The sequence below is a fragment of the Scyliorhinus torazame genome, chromosome 5, assembly GCF_047496885.1.
Source record: "Scyliorhinus torazame isolate Kashiwa2021f chromosome 5, sScyTor2.1, whole genome shotgun sequence".
In the NCBI taxonomy this organism is placed as follows: domain Eukaryota; kingdom Metazoa; phylum Chordata; class Chondrichthyes; order Carcharhiniformes; family Scyliorhinidae; genus Scyliorhinus; species Scyliorhinus torazame.
The window spans coordinates 119436324-119451665 of NC_092711.1; the positions used below are offsets into that span (position 1 = coordinate 119436324).

General features: G+C 50.5%; 1 protein-coding gene across 7 annotated transcripts in view; it reads right to left on the reverse strand.

Moving 5' to 3' along the window:
- LOC140419627 (uncharacterized) overlaps nt 1–15342 on the reverse strand; it is an 81642-nt gene that overhangs the window by 39265 nt on the left and 27035 nt on the right. Inside the window, exon 2 of one of the 7 annotated variants that reach the window (XM_072503550.1) lies at nt 5588–8387. The exons of 5 other annotated variants lie outside the window; for them this stretch is intronic. In XM_072503550.1, coding sequence (XP_072359651.1) covers nt 7356–8387 — 1032 coding nt within the window. In that variant the 3' untranslated portion in view covers nt 5588–7355. Of the gene's footprint in view, nt 1–5587; nt 8388–15342 lie in introns of those variants that run through there. One more of the 7 variants, XM_072503549.1, reaches the window with a different exon arrangement.

A 15342-nucleotide genomic window follows, 5' to 3' on the forward strand; every position in this document is an offset into this window, starting at 1 on the left:
AGAACAAATGGAGGACGTTAAGAGGTGGGACATGCAGCCTCTGTCGCTGGCAGGCAGAGTGCAGGCAATTAAGATGATGGTCCTCCCGAGGTTCTTATTTGTATTTCAATGTCTCCCTATACTAATCACCAAGACCTTTTTTAATAAAATAGACAGGAGCATCACGAGTTTCGTGTGGGCAGGGAAAGTTCCGAGAGTAAGGAGGGGGTTCCTTCAGCGTAGTAGGGACAGAGGAGGATTGGCACTACCGAATTTGGGCGATTACTATTGGGCCGCCAATGTGGCAATGATACGTAAATGGATGATGGAGGGTGAGGGAGCGGCGTGGAAAAGACTGGAGAGAAAGTCCTGTAAAGGAACGAGTTTAGAGGCGCTGGTGACGGCGCCACTACCGTTCTCACCTAAAAGGTTTACCACAAACCCGGTGGTGGCGGCAACTTTGAATATCTGGGGTCAGTGGAGGCGACAGAGAAGGGTGCGGGGAGCCCTGGTGGGGTCACCAATCAGGAACAACCATAGGTTCGCCCCAGGAAGAATGGATGGAGGATTTCAGAGCTGGTACCAGTTGGGAATTAGGAGGGTGGGAGATTTATTTATAGATGGGACTTTTGTGAGCTTGGGAGCATTGGAGGAAAAGTATAAGTTGTCCCGGGGAAATTTCTTGAGATATATGCAGGTGAGGGCGTTTACTAGACAACAGGTGAGGGAATTTCCGTTGCTCCCGACGCAGGGGATACAGGACAGAGTGCTTTCAGGGGTGTGGGTCGGAGAGGGCAAGGTGTCAGAGATTTACCGAGAGATGAGGGAAGAGGGGGAGGAATCGGTGGGCGAACTAAAAGGAAAGTGGGAAGAAGAACTAGGGGAGGAGATAGAGGAGGGTATGTGGGCTGATGCCCAAAGCAGGGTAAATTCCTCTTATGCGCCAGGCTTAGCCTGATCCAATTTAAGGTGCTACATAGAGCACACATAACGGGAGCAAGATTGAGCAGGTTCTTTGGAGTGGAGGACAAATGTGGGAGGTGTGGCGGGAGCCCGGCAAACCACGCACATATGTTTTGGGCGTGCCCGGCACTGGAAGGGTACTGGAAGGGAGTGACGGGAGTGATTTCGAAGGTGGTGAAGGCCCGGGTCAAACCAGGCTGGGGGTTAGCTCTATTTGGAGTTGCGGATGAGCCAGGAGTGCAGGAGGCGAAAGAGGCCGACGTTGTGGCCTTTGCGTCCCTAGTAGCCCGGCGCAGGATCCTACTCATGTGGAAGGAGGCGAAACCCCCCGGACTGGAGGCCTGGGTAAATGATATGGCGGGGTTCATTAAATTGGAGCAGATAAAGTTTGCCCTGAGAGGATCGGCTCAAGGGTTCACCAGGCGGTGGCAGCCATTTCTCGACTACCTAGGGGAGCGTTAGAGGGAAGACAGATGACCAGCAGCAGCAACCCAGGGGGGAGGGGGGGGGGGTGGTTAGTTTAGTTAAGGTCAAAAGATAATGGGGTTTTGTTATTTGTGTATTGTTAAAAATTTCTATATTGTTAAGTTCGTTTTGTAAGAGGGGAAAAATTGTTGTTTGGGAAAAAAATTTCAATAAAATATATTTTTTTAAAAAAATATCCGTCTCCGGGCCACCAGGGAGTCAAAGGCCAAGAGATCAGCCTCTCTCGCCCACTGGACTCCCGACACTCCAAAATTCACCACCTCTGGACTCGGCCCCATCCGTGTTTTTAGTCCCGTGGACATGACATCTGCAAAACCCTGCCAGAATCCCCCAAGCTTCGGGCATGCCCAGAACATATGGACATGATTTGCTGCGCCCCCCCCCCGCACACCTGTCCTCTACCCAAAAAAACCTGCTCTCCGGGCCACCGGCATGTGTGCCCGGTGAACGGGGCAGCATGGTGGCACAGTGGTTATCATTGCTGCCTCACGGCACCGAGGTCCCAGGTTCAATCCCGGCTCGGGGTCACTGTCCATGTAGAGTTTGCACATTCTCCCCATGTTTGCGTGGGTTTCGGCCCCACAACCCAAAGATGTGCAGACTAGGTGGATTGGCCACGCTAAACTGCCCCTTAATTGGAAAAAATAAATTGGGTACTCTAAATTTTTTTTTTTTTAAATATCTGCCCGGTGAATGACCTTAAATTGTATCAGGCTGAGCCTGGCACATGATGAGGACGTATTGACTCTGCTCAAGGCATCCACCCACAGACCTTCCTCTATCTCTCCCCATTGCTCCTCTTCCCATTTGCCCTTTAGCTCCTCTATCTGAGTTACCTCCGACGCCATGAGTTCTTTGTAGCTATCCGATACCTATCCCTCTCCCAGCCCCATTCTAGAAACTGCCCTGTCCTGTATCCCCCGTGGTGGTAGGAGTGGAAAGGTTGAAACCTGCCTTTGCAAAAAGTCCTGTACCTACAGATACCTGAATCCGTTTCCTGCTGGCAATTCAAATTTCTCCTCTAAATCCTTCAGACAGGGGAAGCTCCCATCTATGAATAAATCTCCCATCCTCTCGATCCTTGCTCTCTGCCACCTCCGGAACCCCCCATCCAGCCTTCCCGGTACAAACCGATGGTTGTTACAAATCGGGGCCCAGCCCGATACTCCCTCCACTCTCATGTGCTTCCTCCACTGCCCCCAGACTCTCAGGGTCTCCACCACCACCCGGCTTGTGGAGTACCGGGCCGCCGAGAACGGCAGAGGTGCCATTATCAATGCTCCCAGACTTCTGTCCTTACATGATGCCACCTCTACTCGCTCCCACACCAACTCTTCCCCCCCCCACCACCACCACTTCCTAACCATGGCTATATTAGCCGCCCAGTAATAATTGCTAACGTTCGGCAGCACCAGCCGACCTGACCCTCGACTACGCTCCAGCAACACTTGCTTCACTCGCGGCGTTTTACCCGCCCACACAAAACCCAAAATCACCTTGTTTTCCGGTTTAAAAAAAGGCCCTTGGGATAAAGAAGGGAAGGCACTGGAAAACAAACAGAAATCTCGGGAGAATCGTCATTTTCACGGTGTGCACCCTCCCCGCCAGCGACAGCATGTCCCACCTTCTAAAGTCCTCCTTCATTTGCTCTACTAGCCGGGTCTGATTTAACTTATGTAATGTCTCCCGTGCCACCTGGATTCCCAGATAGTGAAAGCTCCCTCCCACCATTCTAAACGGCAGCTCTTCCAGTGTCTTCTCCTGCCCACTCGTCTGGATCGCAAACATCTCACTTTTCCCCATATTTCATTTATACCCCGTAAACCGGCCAAATTCCCCGAGGATCTGCATAATCTCCCCCATACCCCTTAACGGGTCGGAAATATACAGGAGCAGATAGTCAGCGTAAAGCAAGACCCTGTGTTCCACTCCCCCCGGACCAACCCTTTCCAGTTCCTAGATGCTCTCTAACGCCATCGCCAATGGCTCTATGGCCAGAGCAAACAACAGCGGGGAGAGGGGACACCATTGCCACCTCCCTCGGTGCAACTTAAAATAACCCAACAGCAGCCGATTCGTTCGTATGCTTGCTACTGGTGCCTGGTACAGCAGCCGAACCCAATCAATGAAGTCCTGCCCAAACCCGAACCTTCCTAACCTCCCACAAATAATTCCACTCCACCCGGTCAAAGGCCTTCTCCGCGTCCATCGCAACCACCACCTCCCCCACCCCCCCTCTGAGGGCATCATAATAACGTTTAAGAGCCTTCTGACATTGGCCGTGAGTTGCCTGCCCTTCACAAACCCCGTCTGGTCTTCCCCGATCACCTTAGGGACACAGTCCTCTATCCTTGAGGCCAATATTCTGGCCAACAGTTTGACATCCAGATTCGATAGGGAGATTGGCCTATATGACCCGCATAGCTCAGGATCCTTCTCCCGCTTCAGGATCGAGGCCTGCGACATTGTTGGGGGAAGGGCACCCCGCTCCCTTGCCTCATTAAATGCCCTCACCAGCAGTAAGCCCGGCATCTCCGAGAACGTCTTATAAAATTCCACTGGGTAGCCGTCCGGTCCCGGGGCCTTACCCGATGTTTGGCCTCCAGCCCTTCTACTATTTCTTCAATTCCAATCGGGGCTCCCAACCTCTCCACCAGTCCTTCCTCCACCTTCAAGAACTTCAACTCACCCAGGAACTGCCTCATCCCCTCTACCCCTGCTATAAAACTCCTTAAACACCCCGTTCACCCCTGCTGGGTCCAAGACCGGGTTTCCACTTCTGTCCTTCACTCTTCCCATCTCCGTGCGCTAGCATCGTACTGGCCTTCTCACCATACTCATATACCGCCTTCCTCAGTTGCTCCACCGCCTTCCCTGCAGGTAACAGCCCAAACTCCATCTGTAGCTTCTGCCGCTCCTTCAATAACTCCGCCTCCGGGGCCTCCGAATATCTCCTGTCCACCTGGAGTATTTCCCCGACCCAACCTATCCATCTCTGCTCGCTCCACCTTTTCCCCATGGGCCCGGATCGAGATTAACTCCCCCCTAACCACTGCCTTCAGCGCTTCCCAAACCGTTGCTGCCGGACTTCCCCTGTGTCATTTATTTCCAAATAGTTCTGGATGGACTCCCTCACCCGCCCGCACAGCCCCATATCCGCTAACAGTCCCACATCCAACCTCCATTGCGGGCGCTGCCCTCTCTCCTTACTCACCCATAAATCCACCCAATGTGGGGCATGGTCCAACACAGCAATCGTCGAATTTCGGTGTCAACCACCCCCGCCAGTAGAACCATGCTCAGAATAAAAAAGTCGATCCGGGATATGCTTTGTGCACATGGGAGAAAAAAGAAAACTCCTTCACACTTGGCCGTCTGAACCTCCATGGGTCTACCTCCCCCCCGCATCTGCTCCATGAACCCCTTTAGTTCCTTTGCTACTGCTGGCACCCTCCCTGTCCTTGACCTCGGGATCTTACTCAACGCCCTCATGAATGCCACATCGTCCCAGTTTGGTGCATATATATTCACAAGTACCACCAGCATCCCCTCAAGCTTCCCACTCACCAGGGTGTACCTGCCCCCCCACGTCCGCCACTATTCTCCCTGCCTCAAATGCCACCCGTTTGTTGATCAGTATAGCGACCCCACTAGCTTAAGAGTCCAGCCCTGAATGAAATACATGGCCGCCCCATCCCTTTCTCAATCTGGTCTGATCTATTACTCTCAGGTGTGTCTCCTGTAACATTGCCACGTCCGCCTTCAATCCCCTCAAATGCGTGAACACACGAGCCCTCTTACCGGCCCATTCAGCTCTCTAATGTTCCATGTGGTCAGCCCAGTCGGGAGGCTTCCCGCCCCCACCCCACCCCCGATCACCCTTCTTAGGCCAGCCTCCAGCTCACGTCCCTCGCCTCTGTGGGCCCACCTTCGGGCATCCACTGTCCTCGACCTCCCTTTTGTCTCCCAGCAACAGTTTCTCCCCTGTCAGCAGAGCAGCTCCCCCCCCCACCCCTCCCCACTATTAGCAGCACCACATTCCCAACCCCCCTTAACAAACCTACCACCTGCTCACCCCCCACTGCACTTCAGTGAGCTAGCCCACCTAGCTAGCCTGGTAACCCCCGCCCATGGCGCCAGACATCCTATCCCCTATTGTTCTCGCCCCCCCCCCCCCCGGCCGAACATACACATTCAAAACATCACAGTCCCCAATCAAAACACAGTAGAAAAAATCCCTCCCCCTGAAACAAAGTTAACTTACAAATCTGAGCAACGTCCCAAAAAACTGTTACAGAGAGCACTGCATATACAGATCAAAACTAAGAAAACTTTAACAGAATCGATACCGCAATACCCTCCCCCAAGGTTCAACGTCCTCAAACCCCTGCCAGCCTTTTGTCTTTGTTAAAGTCCATCGCTTCGTCCGCCAATTCAAAGTAAAGTTCCTGGCCCTCATACGTGACCCACAGACGCGCCGGGTATAACATCCCAAACTTCATCCCCTTCTTGAAGAGGGCCGATTTTACCCTATTGAATCCAGCTCGTCTTTTGGCCAGTTCCGCGCCCAGGTCCTGGTAAATGCGCACCTCACAGTTCTCCCACTTGCAGCTCCGTGTCTGCTTGGCCCACCGCAAAATCTGTTCCTTGTCCAGGAACCGGTGCAGTTGCACCCGGATCGGCCTCGGCGGTTCATATCGCTCGCGGCTTCCTCGCAAACGCTCGATGCGCTCTGTCCACTTCCAAGGGTCGAGAAAACGACCCATCTCCCATCAGCTTTTCCAGCAAACTTGTCACATATGCCCTTGCGTCCGACCCCTCACTGCCCTCCGGGAGGCCGACGATCCACAGGTTCTGTCTCCAGGACCTGTTCTCCAGGTCCTCCTGCAACCTTTTCTGCTGGTCCCTCATCAGCCCCACTTCCGCCTCCAACGCGGTTAAATGGTCCTCGTGCTCGGCCTCCTTCTGGATCGCCAGTCCGTGGGCTTCCAGCCCCTGTTCCACCCGATCAATCGTTGCCTTAATCAGGTCTAACCCTGCCTTCATGTGCTTGGCGAAGCTCTCCTGAATGAACTCCACCCGCTGTACCATTGACCACTGTGCCACCAAACCGGAATCCTGCTCCTCCGCCAAGCTTTCCCGTGCTGCAGGTTCTACAGTCACCTTCGCTGCTCAACTAATTCTTCTTATACGACCACTTCAAGTCCACGGCTCCATATACTGGTGGGGGATTTCTCCTCACTGTCTCACTCTCCACTGATGTTTCTAGTAGAATTCTGAAAAAAATCGGGAGAAAGGGTTCAAAAGCTCCGTCACAAGCGGGAGTTACCAAATACAGAACCTCCTACTCCATGGCCGCCACCAGAAATCAACAGGATGAAATTTAGAGACAGTTTGGTCCGGTGGGCTCGTGGAAGGGAGGGAAGCAGCAGAGGCAGCTGATCAGATTTACTCAATCTCAGTCACAAAGAAGCTCCACAAGCTCCTCACACTTCTTGTTGGAAGCGAGGATGGAAGAGACAGGGGAGAGCGAGAGTACGTCAAAAGGAACTAACTTGTGTCAGAGATATTAAAAAGTTTCAACACACTGAGTATTTCACACAAATCTAATTTATTTGCCTTCAGCCAAAATATTAGCCCCTGTAAATGGGCTAGAGTTTGTTATCAGCAGAAAGAGACCCAAATGAACATGGTTCAGTCCTGAATGTGAGGAACAGTAAAATCGAATCACTTTAGTTACTTGTGGCCTCGTTGGTGTCTCAGCACGTGGGATGATGTGGTGAATCCCTTCCCACACTCGGAGCAGGTGAATGGCCTCTCCCCAGTGTGAGTTCGCTGGTGTTTCTCCAGGTCGGATGGCTGAGTGAATCCTTTCCCACACTCGGAGCAGGCGAACGGTCTCTCCCCAGTGTGAATTCGCTGGTGTCTCAGCAGGTGAAATGAATGAGTGTATCCCTTCCCACACTTGGCGCAGATGAACGGTCTCTCCTCAGTGTGAATTCGCTGGTGTGTCTGCAGGTTGGATGACTGAGTGAATCCCTTCCCACACTTGGCTCCTCCCCAGTGTGAATTCGCTGGTGTGTCAGCAGGTAGGATGAGGTTGTAAATCCTTTCCCACACACAGAGCAGGTGAATGGCCTCTCCCCAGTGTGAATTCGCTGGTGTGTCAGCAGGTAGGATGAGGTTGTAAATCCTTTCCCACACACAGAGCAGGTGAATGGCCTCTCCCCAGTGTGAATTCGCTGATGTATAGTGAGGTGAGATGATCGTCTGAACCCAGTCCCACAGTGAGAGCATGTAAACGGTCTCTCGTCAGTGTGAACACGTTTATGGCGAATCAGATGCCCAGAACTTTTATAGCACTTCCCGCAGTCTGGACATTGGAACGGTCTCTCATCAGTGTGAACTCGCTGGTGTATCTTCAGGGACCATGATTCAGTGAATTTCTTCCCACACTTGGAGCAAGTGAACGGCCTCTCTCCAGTGTGAACTGGCTGGTGTTTCTGCAGGGTCGCTAACTGAATAAATCCCATCCCACACTTGGAGCAGATGAATGGTCTCTCCCCAGTGTGAATTCGTTGGTGTGTGGACATAGTGGATAACCGAGTGAATCCCTTCCCACACGTGGAGCAGGTGAATGGTCTCTCCCCAGTGTGACTGTGTCGATGAGTTTCCAGCTTGGATGGGGAAGTGAATCCTTTCCCACAGTCCGCACATTTCCACGGTTTCTCCTCAGTGTGACTGCATTTGTGTCTCGTGAGGCCTGATGATCGATTGAATCCTCGTCCACACACACAACACGTGTACGGTTTCTCCCCACTGTGAACGGTGCTTTTTCCTTCCATGTTCAAAGTACGATGATATTCATGATATGATAAATTGAGGACTCTCAGATCCTGATGTGATGCTTGGTTTGAGTTTCCAGACTTTGAAGCCTCCTCTTCGAACACCCTGTGAAACTGATTTAAAACAGAAAATAGGGAGTGAGAGAGAACCCACAAAAACACAAAGGCAGGTTGTGAAATTGAGCTGAATGAATCTGGTCATTTGTGGGGCCGGCACTGGGAAAAAATGACCAAGAAAACTGCTGGATTGTCATAAAAACCAAACTGACCTCTGGGAGGAGAGAGAAAGAGGTGAAGAGGGTTTTTGTATCTCTACAAGACATATTAAGAGAGTAGTTGGCAAATCAATTTCGATCTTGAGCTTCATAAACAGTAATATTGACACCAAAACTATGCTTCTGGTGGCAGTGATTGGCACTGCTGCCGAACAGTGCCAGGGACCCGGGTTCAATTCCGGCCTTGGTGACTGTGTGGAGTTTGCACTTTCTCCCCGTTTCTGCGTGGGTTTCCTCCAGGTGCTCAGTTTTCCTCCCACAGTCCAAAGAAGGGAATGTTAGGTGGATTGGCCTTATTAAATTGCCCGTTAGTGTCCAGGGATGTGCAGGTTTGGTGGGGCTATGGGGTTACAGGGACAGGATAGGAGAGTGGGCCGAGGCAGGGTGCCCTTTCAGAGAATCAGTGCAGACTCGATGGGCTGAATGGCCTCCTTCTGCACTGTAGAAATTCTATGGTTCTAATTCTATTCTATGAATCTTTAATGAAGCTCTTGTCACCACCCTTCAGGAAGAATGTGAAGGTTCTTGAGAAGGTGAAGAGGAGATTTACCAGAATGGTTCTGGCAAAGGAGGTTGAGGGGAAATTAACGATATTGAGTTCTTTCTACCCTCAGTCTGGTCTCAGTCAAACCCCGAGTCGGATTCGTAGGTATTAATTTATTTTATTTCAAATAGCTTGCAAGCTACACTCACTCTGATAACCCAGGACACCAACATAGTCCCCGAGATTCTCAGAGCAAGTGAACAAAGGGAGCACAGCATCTGGTTTCATATACATTCATGTAGCATCAAGTTTCACATGTACGACCAAATAAGGCAACGGCTGCAAATGTAAAGCTCACATAGGCTTTCCCCACATTCCTTAACCAGACCTGAGGCCCCTTTTCCCAGTATCCCCTGCAACAAAGAAATGGTCCCAGTGGCTGCCCATCCCCCTCTTCATGCTTTGCGAAATCCCAGTTACAGGCAATTACAGACTGCTACCCATTTTATCAAGCCTAAGCTAGAGATGTTTAAAAGTCCGCTAACCTAACTCCTTATTCTACTGTAGTAAGGATTTTACTCCTAATTTGGCCTAACTACCCATTGAAGGGCAGCACGGTATCATTGTGGTTAGCACAATTGCTTCACAGCTCCAGGGTCCCAGATTCGATTCCGGCTTGGGTCACTGTCTGTGCGGAGTCTGCACATCCTCCCAGTGTGTGCGTGGGTTTCCTCTGGGTGCTCCGGTTTCCTTCCACAGTCCAAAGATGTGCAGGTTAGGTGGATTGGCCATGATAAATTGCCCTTAATGTCCAAAATTGGCCTTAGTGTTGGTTGGGGTTACTGGGTTATGGGGATAGGGTGGAGGTGTGGACCTTGGGTAGGGTGCTCTTTCCAAGAGCCGGTGCAGACTCAATGGGCCAAATGGCCTCCTTCTGCACTGTAAATTCTATGATCTATGATTTGTTGGTATAAACCTTTTTTGAGCACTGTGAAAAATCACTTGGAAGGTTCTCCACTGTTTCACCATAAAGTCTTTGCACCCAGTCTACCTTAGCTAGTTCTTCTCTCATCCCACTGTAATCTCCTTTGTTTAAGCACAAAACACTAGTGTTTGATTTTACCTTCTCATCCTCCAACTGTATTTTACGAAATTATATCGTTCAATCCAGGCTTTACACAAAACTTTAAATCTGTGTCCTGACTGCTTGTACGAACAGTGAATGGAAACAGAGTTTCTTTGCCCACCCGTTGGAAATCTGGCATAATCTTGTGGACCTAAATCAAAGTTTGAGGAAATGAACAGAAAGACATGATCATAGAATTTACAGTGCAGAAGGAGGCCATTTGGCCCATCGAGTCTGCACCGGCTCTTGGAAAGAGCACCCTACCCAAGGTGAACAGCTCCACCCTATCCCCATAACCCAGTAATCCCACCCAACACGAAGGGCAAAAAGGAAGGACGTTAGAAAGAGGGAAAATCGACCGTGGATATCTAAGAAAATAAGGGAGAATATCAAATTGAAGGAAAAAGCATACAAAGTGGCAAAGATTAGTGGGAGACTAGAGGACTGGGAAATCTTTAGGGGGCAACAGAAAGCTACTAAAAAAGCTACAAAGAAGAGTAAGATAGATTATGAGAGTAAACTTGCTCAGAATATTCAAAGATAGTAAAGGTTTCTACAAATATATAAAACAAAAAAGAGTGGCTAAGGTAAATATTGGTCCTTTAGAGGATGAGAAGGGAGATGTAATAATGGGAGATGAGGAAATGGCTGAGGAATTGAACAGGTTTTTTGGGTCGTTCTTCACAATTAATATGCCAGTGACTGATAGAAATGAGGCTATGACAGGTGAGGACCTTGAGAGGATTGTTATGACTGAGGAGGTAGTGATGGGCAAGCTAATGGGGCTAAAGGTAGACAAGTCTCCTGGCCCTGATGGAATGCATCCCAGAGTGCTAAAAGAGATGGCATGGGAAATTGCAAATGCACTTGAGATAATTTACCATAATTCACTAGACTCTGGGGTGGTCCCGGCGGATTGGAAATTAGCAAACGTGACACCACTGTTTGAAAAAGGAAGTAGGCAGAAAGTGGGTAATTAGAGGCCAGTGAGCTTAACTTCGGTAGTAGGGAAGATGCTGGAATCTATCATCAAGGAAGAAATAGCGAGGCATCTGGATGGAAATTGTCCCATTGGGCAGGCACAGCATGGGTTCATAAAGGGCAGGTCATGCCTAACTAATTTAGTGGAATTTTTTGAGGACATTCCCAGAGCGGTAGATATCAGGGAGCCAATGGATGTGGTATATCTGGATTTCCAGAAAGCCTTTGACAAGGTGCCACACAAAAGTTTGCTGCATAAGATAAAGATGCATGGCATTAAGGGTAAAGTAGTAGCATGGATAGAGGATTGGTTAATTAATAGAAAGCAAAGAGTGGGGATTACTCTGGTTGGCAATCAGTAGCTAGTGGTGTCCCTCAGGGATCAGTGTTGGGCCCCCAATTGTTCACAATTTACACAGATGATTTGGAGTTGGGGACCAAGGACAATGTGTCCAAGTTTGCAGACGACACCAAGATGAGTGGTAAAGCAAAAAGTGCAGAGGATACCGGACGTCTGCAGAGGGATTTGGATAGGTAAAGTGAATGGGCTAGGGTCTGGTAGATGGAATACAATGTTGACAAATGTGAGGTTATCCATTTTGGCAAGAATAACAGCAAAAGGGATTATTATTTAAATGATAAAATATTAAAACATGCTGCTGTGCAGAGAGATCTGGATGTGCTGGTGCATGAGTCGCAAAAAGTTGGTTTACAGGTGGAACAGGTGACTAAGAAGGCAAATGGAATTTTGTCCTTCACTGCTAGAGGAATGGAGTTTAAGACTAGGGAGGTTATGCTGCAATTGTATAAGGTGTTAGTGAGGCCACACCTGGAGTATTGTGTTCAGTTTTGGTCTCCTTACCTGAGAAAGGACATACTGGCACTGGAGGGTGTGCAGAGGAGATTCACAAGGTTAATCCCAGAGCTGAAGGGGTTGGATTACGAGGAGAGGTTGAGTAGACTGGGACTGTACTCGTTGGAATTTAGAAGGATGAGGGGGTGATCTTATAAAAACATATAAAATTATGAAGGGAATACATAGGATAGATGCGGGCAGGTTGTTTCCACTGGCGGGTGAAAGCAGAACTATGGGGCACAGCCTCAAAATAAGGGGAAGTAGATTTAGGACTGAGTTTAGGAGGAACTTCTTCACCCAAAGGGTTGTGAATCTATGGAATTCCTTGCCCAGTGAAGCAGTTGAGGCTCCTTCATTAAATGTTTTTAAGATAAAGATAGATAGGTTTTTGAAGAATAAAGGGATTAAGGGTTATGGTGTTCGGGCCGGAAAGTGGAGGTGAGTCCACAAATGATCAGCCATGAATGGCGGAGCAGGCTCTAGGGGCTAGATGGCCTACGCCTGCTCCTAGTTCTTATGTTCTGTAGGGTCTTTCCAGGGTGGATGTGGAGAGGATTTTTCCTCTTGTGGGAACAAGGGGGTCACTGTTGCAAAATAAGGGATCACCCATTTCAGATGGGGAGAAGGATTTTTTTTCTCGAGGGTTGTAAAAGAGGGGGCTGCACAGTGGTTAGCACTGCTGCACCATAGCACCAGGTTCACGTCCGACCCTGGGTGACTGTGTGGAGTTTGCACATTCTCCCCGTGTCTGTGTGCGTTTCCTCCGGGTGCTCCGCGGAGTTTCCTCACACAGTTCAAAGATTTGCTGGTTAGGTGCTAAATTGCCTCTTCATCTTCAAGGATGTGCACGTTGGGTGGGATATGTGGATGGTGTAAGGTGGTATTGCGGGGGGGGGGGGGTTGGAGGATTGGTGCTGACTTGGGCTCCTTCTGCACTGCAGGGATTCTATGACTTAGAACTTCCATCCTTAAAATGTAGTGGAAGTCGAGTCCTTGAATATTTTGAAGGCAGAGATGGATAGATTCTCTTTTTTAAAAAAAAGGTTTATTAAGAATTTTTCAACAAAATTTTCAACCATACAAACCTCCCCCCCCACCCCACCCCGTAACAAAAAAGGGAAAAAAAGTTGCATAGCCAGGCATAAACATATCAAATCAACATAATACAGAACTTTGTACATTGGATTCCTCTCGCACATATCGACTTTCCCAAACGTTTATGTATTTTCTTGCTCAAGTGCCCCGAGGAAAAAACCCCTTCCCCGTCCACCCTTCTTCACCCCCCCCGAAAGAGATGCCCCCCCCCCCTCCCCTCCCTGGGTTGCTGCTGCTGACTGAACTTCATCTAACGCTCCGCGAGATAGTCTAGGAACGGTTGCCACTGCCTGGAGAACCCCTGCACAGACCCTCTCAAGGCAAACTTTATTCTCTCCAACTTGATAAACCCTGCCATATCATTTATCCAGGCTTCCACACTGGGGGGCTTCGCATTTTTCCAGACTAACAAGATCCTCCGCTGGGCTACCAGGGACGCAAAGGCCAGAATGCCGGCCACTTTCGCCTCCTGCATTCCCGGCTCGTCCACCACTCCAAATAGTGCTAGCCCCCAACTTGGCTTGACCTGGACTTTCACCACCTTAGACATAGTCCTCGCAACACCCCTCCAGAACCCATCCAGTGCCGGGCACGAACAGAACATATGGGCATGGTTCGCCGGGCTTCCTGAGCACCTCCCACATCTGTCCTCCACCCCAAAGAACCTACTCAGCCTCGCCCCCGTCATATGCGCTCTGTGAATAACCTTAAACTGTATCAGGCTAAGCCTGGCACATGAGGAAGAAGAGTTAACCCTACTCAGGGCATCAGCCCTCAGACCCTCTCAAATCTCCTCCCCCAACTCCTCCTCCCATTTACCCTTCACCTCCTCTACCAAAGCCTCCCCCTCTTCTTTCATCTCCTGGTATATCGCCGACACCTTGCCCTCCCCGACCCATACGCCCGAAATCACCCTGTCTTGAATCCCCTGTGCCGGGAGCAACGGAAACTCCCTCACCTGTTGCCTCACAAACGCCCTCACTTGCATGTACCTGAACGCGTTTCCCGGGGGTAGCCCAAACTTCTCCTTCAGCGCCCCTAGGCTCGAAAACGTCCCATCAATGAACAGGTCCCCCATTCTTCTAATCCCTGCCCGATGCCAGCTCTCAAAGCCCCCGTCCATCCTTCCTGGGACAAATCGATGGTTACCCCTGATCGGGGACCACACCGAGGCTCCCATCGCACCCCTGTGTCGTCTCCACTGGCCCCAGATCTTTAGCGTTGCCGCCACCACCGGACTCGTGGAGTAGCTTGTCGACGAAAGCGGCAGCGGTGCCGTCACCAGCGCCCCCAGGCTCGTTCCTTTGCAGGACGCCATCTCCAACCTCTTCCATGCCGCCCCCTCTCCCTCCATCACCCACTTACGGATCATCGCCACATTGGCTGCCCAGTAGTAGCCACCTAGATTCGGCAACGCCAGCCTTCCTCTATCTCTACTACGCTCCAGAAACCCCCTCCTTACCCTCGGGGTCTTATTCGCCCACACAAAACCCATAATGCTCCTGCCTACCCTCTTTAAAAAGGCCTTGGTGATCACAATTGGAAGGCACTGGAACACAAAAAGAAACCTCGGGAGGACCACCATTTTAATCGACTGTACTCTGCCCGCTAGCGAGAGTGGCAACATGTCCCATCGTTTGAAGTCGTCCTCCATCTGCTCCATCAACCGCGTTAAATTAAGTTTATGCAGGGCCCCCCAACTCCTAGCTATTTGGATCCCCAAGTACCGAAAGCTCCTTTCCGCCCTCAACGGTAGATTGTCTATCCCTCTTCCCTGGTCCCCTGGATGCACCACGAAGAGCTCACTTTTCCCTACATTGAGCTTATAGCCCGAAAAGTCCCCAAACTCCCTTAGAATCTGCATGACCTCCACCATCCCCTCCACTGGATCCGCCACATACAGCAACAGGTCGTCTGCATACAGCGACACTCGATGCTCCTCTCCCCCTCGGACCACCCCCCTCCATTTCCTGGACTCCCTTAATGCCATGGTCAAAGGTTCAATTGCTAATGCAAACAACAGGGGGGACAGGGGGCACCCCTGCCTCGTCCCTCGATACAGCCGAAAATACTCCGACCTCCGCCGATTCGTAACCACACTCGCCACCGGGGCTCTATATAGGAGCTTAACCCAGCTAATAAACCCAAACCCAAACCTCCGCAACACTTCCCAGAGATACTCCCACTCTACTCGGTCAAAGGCCTTCTCCGCGTCCATAGCTGCCACTATCTCCGCCTCTCCCTCCACCGAT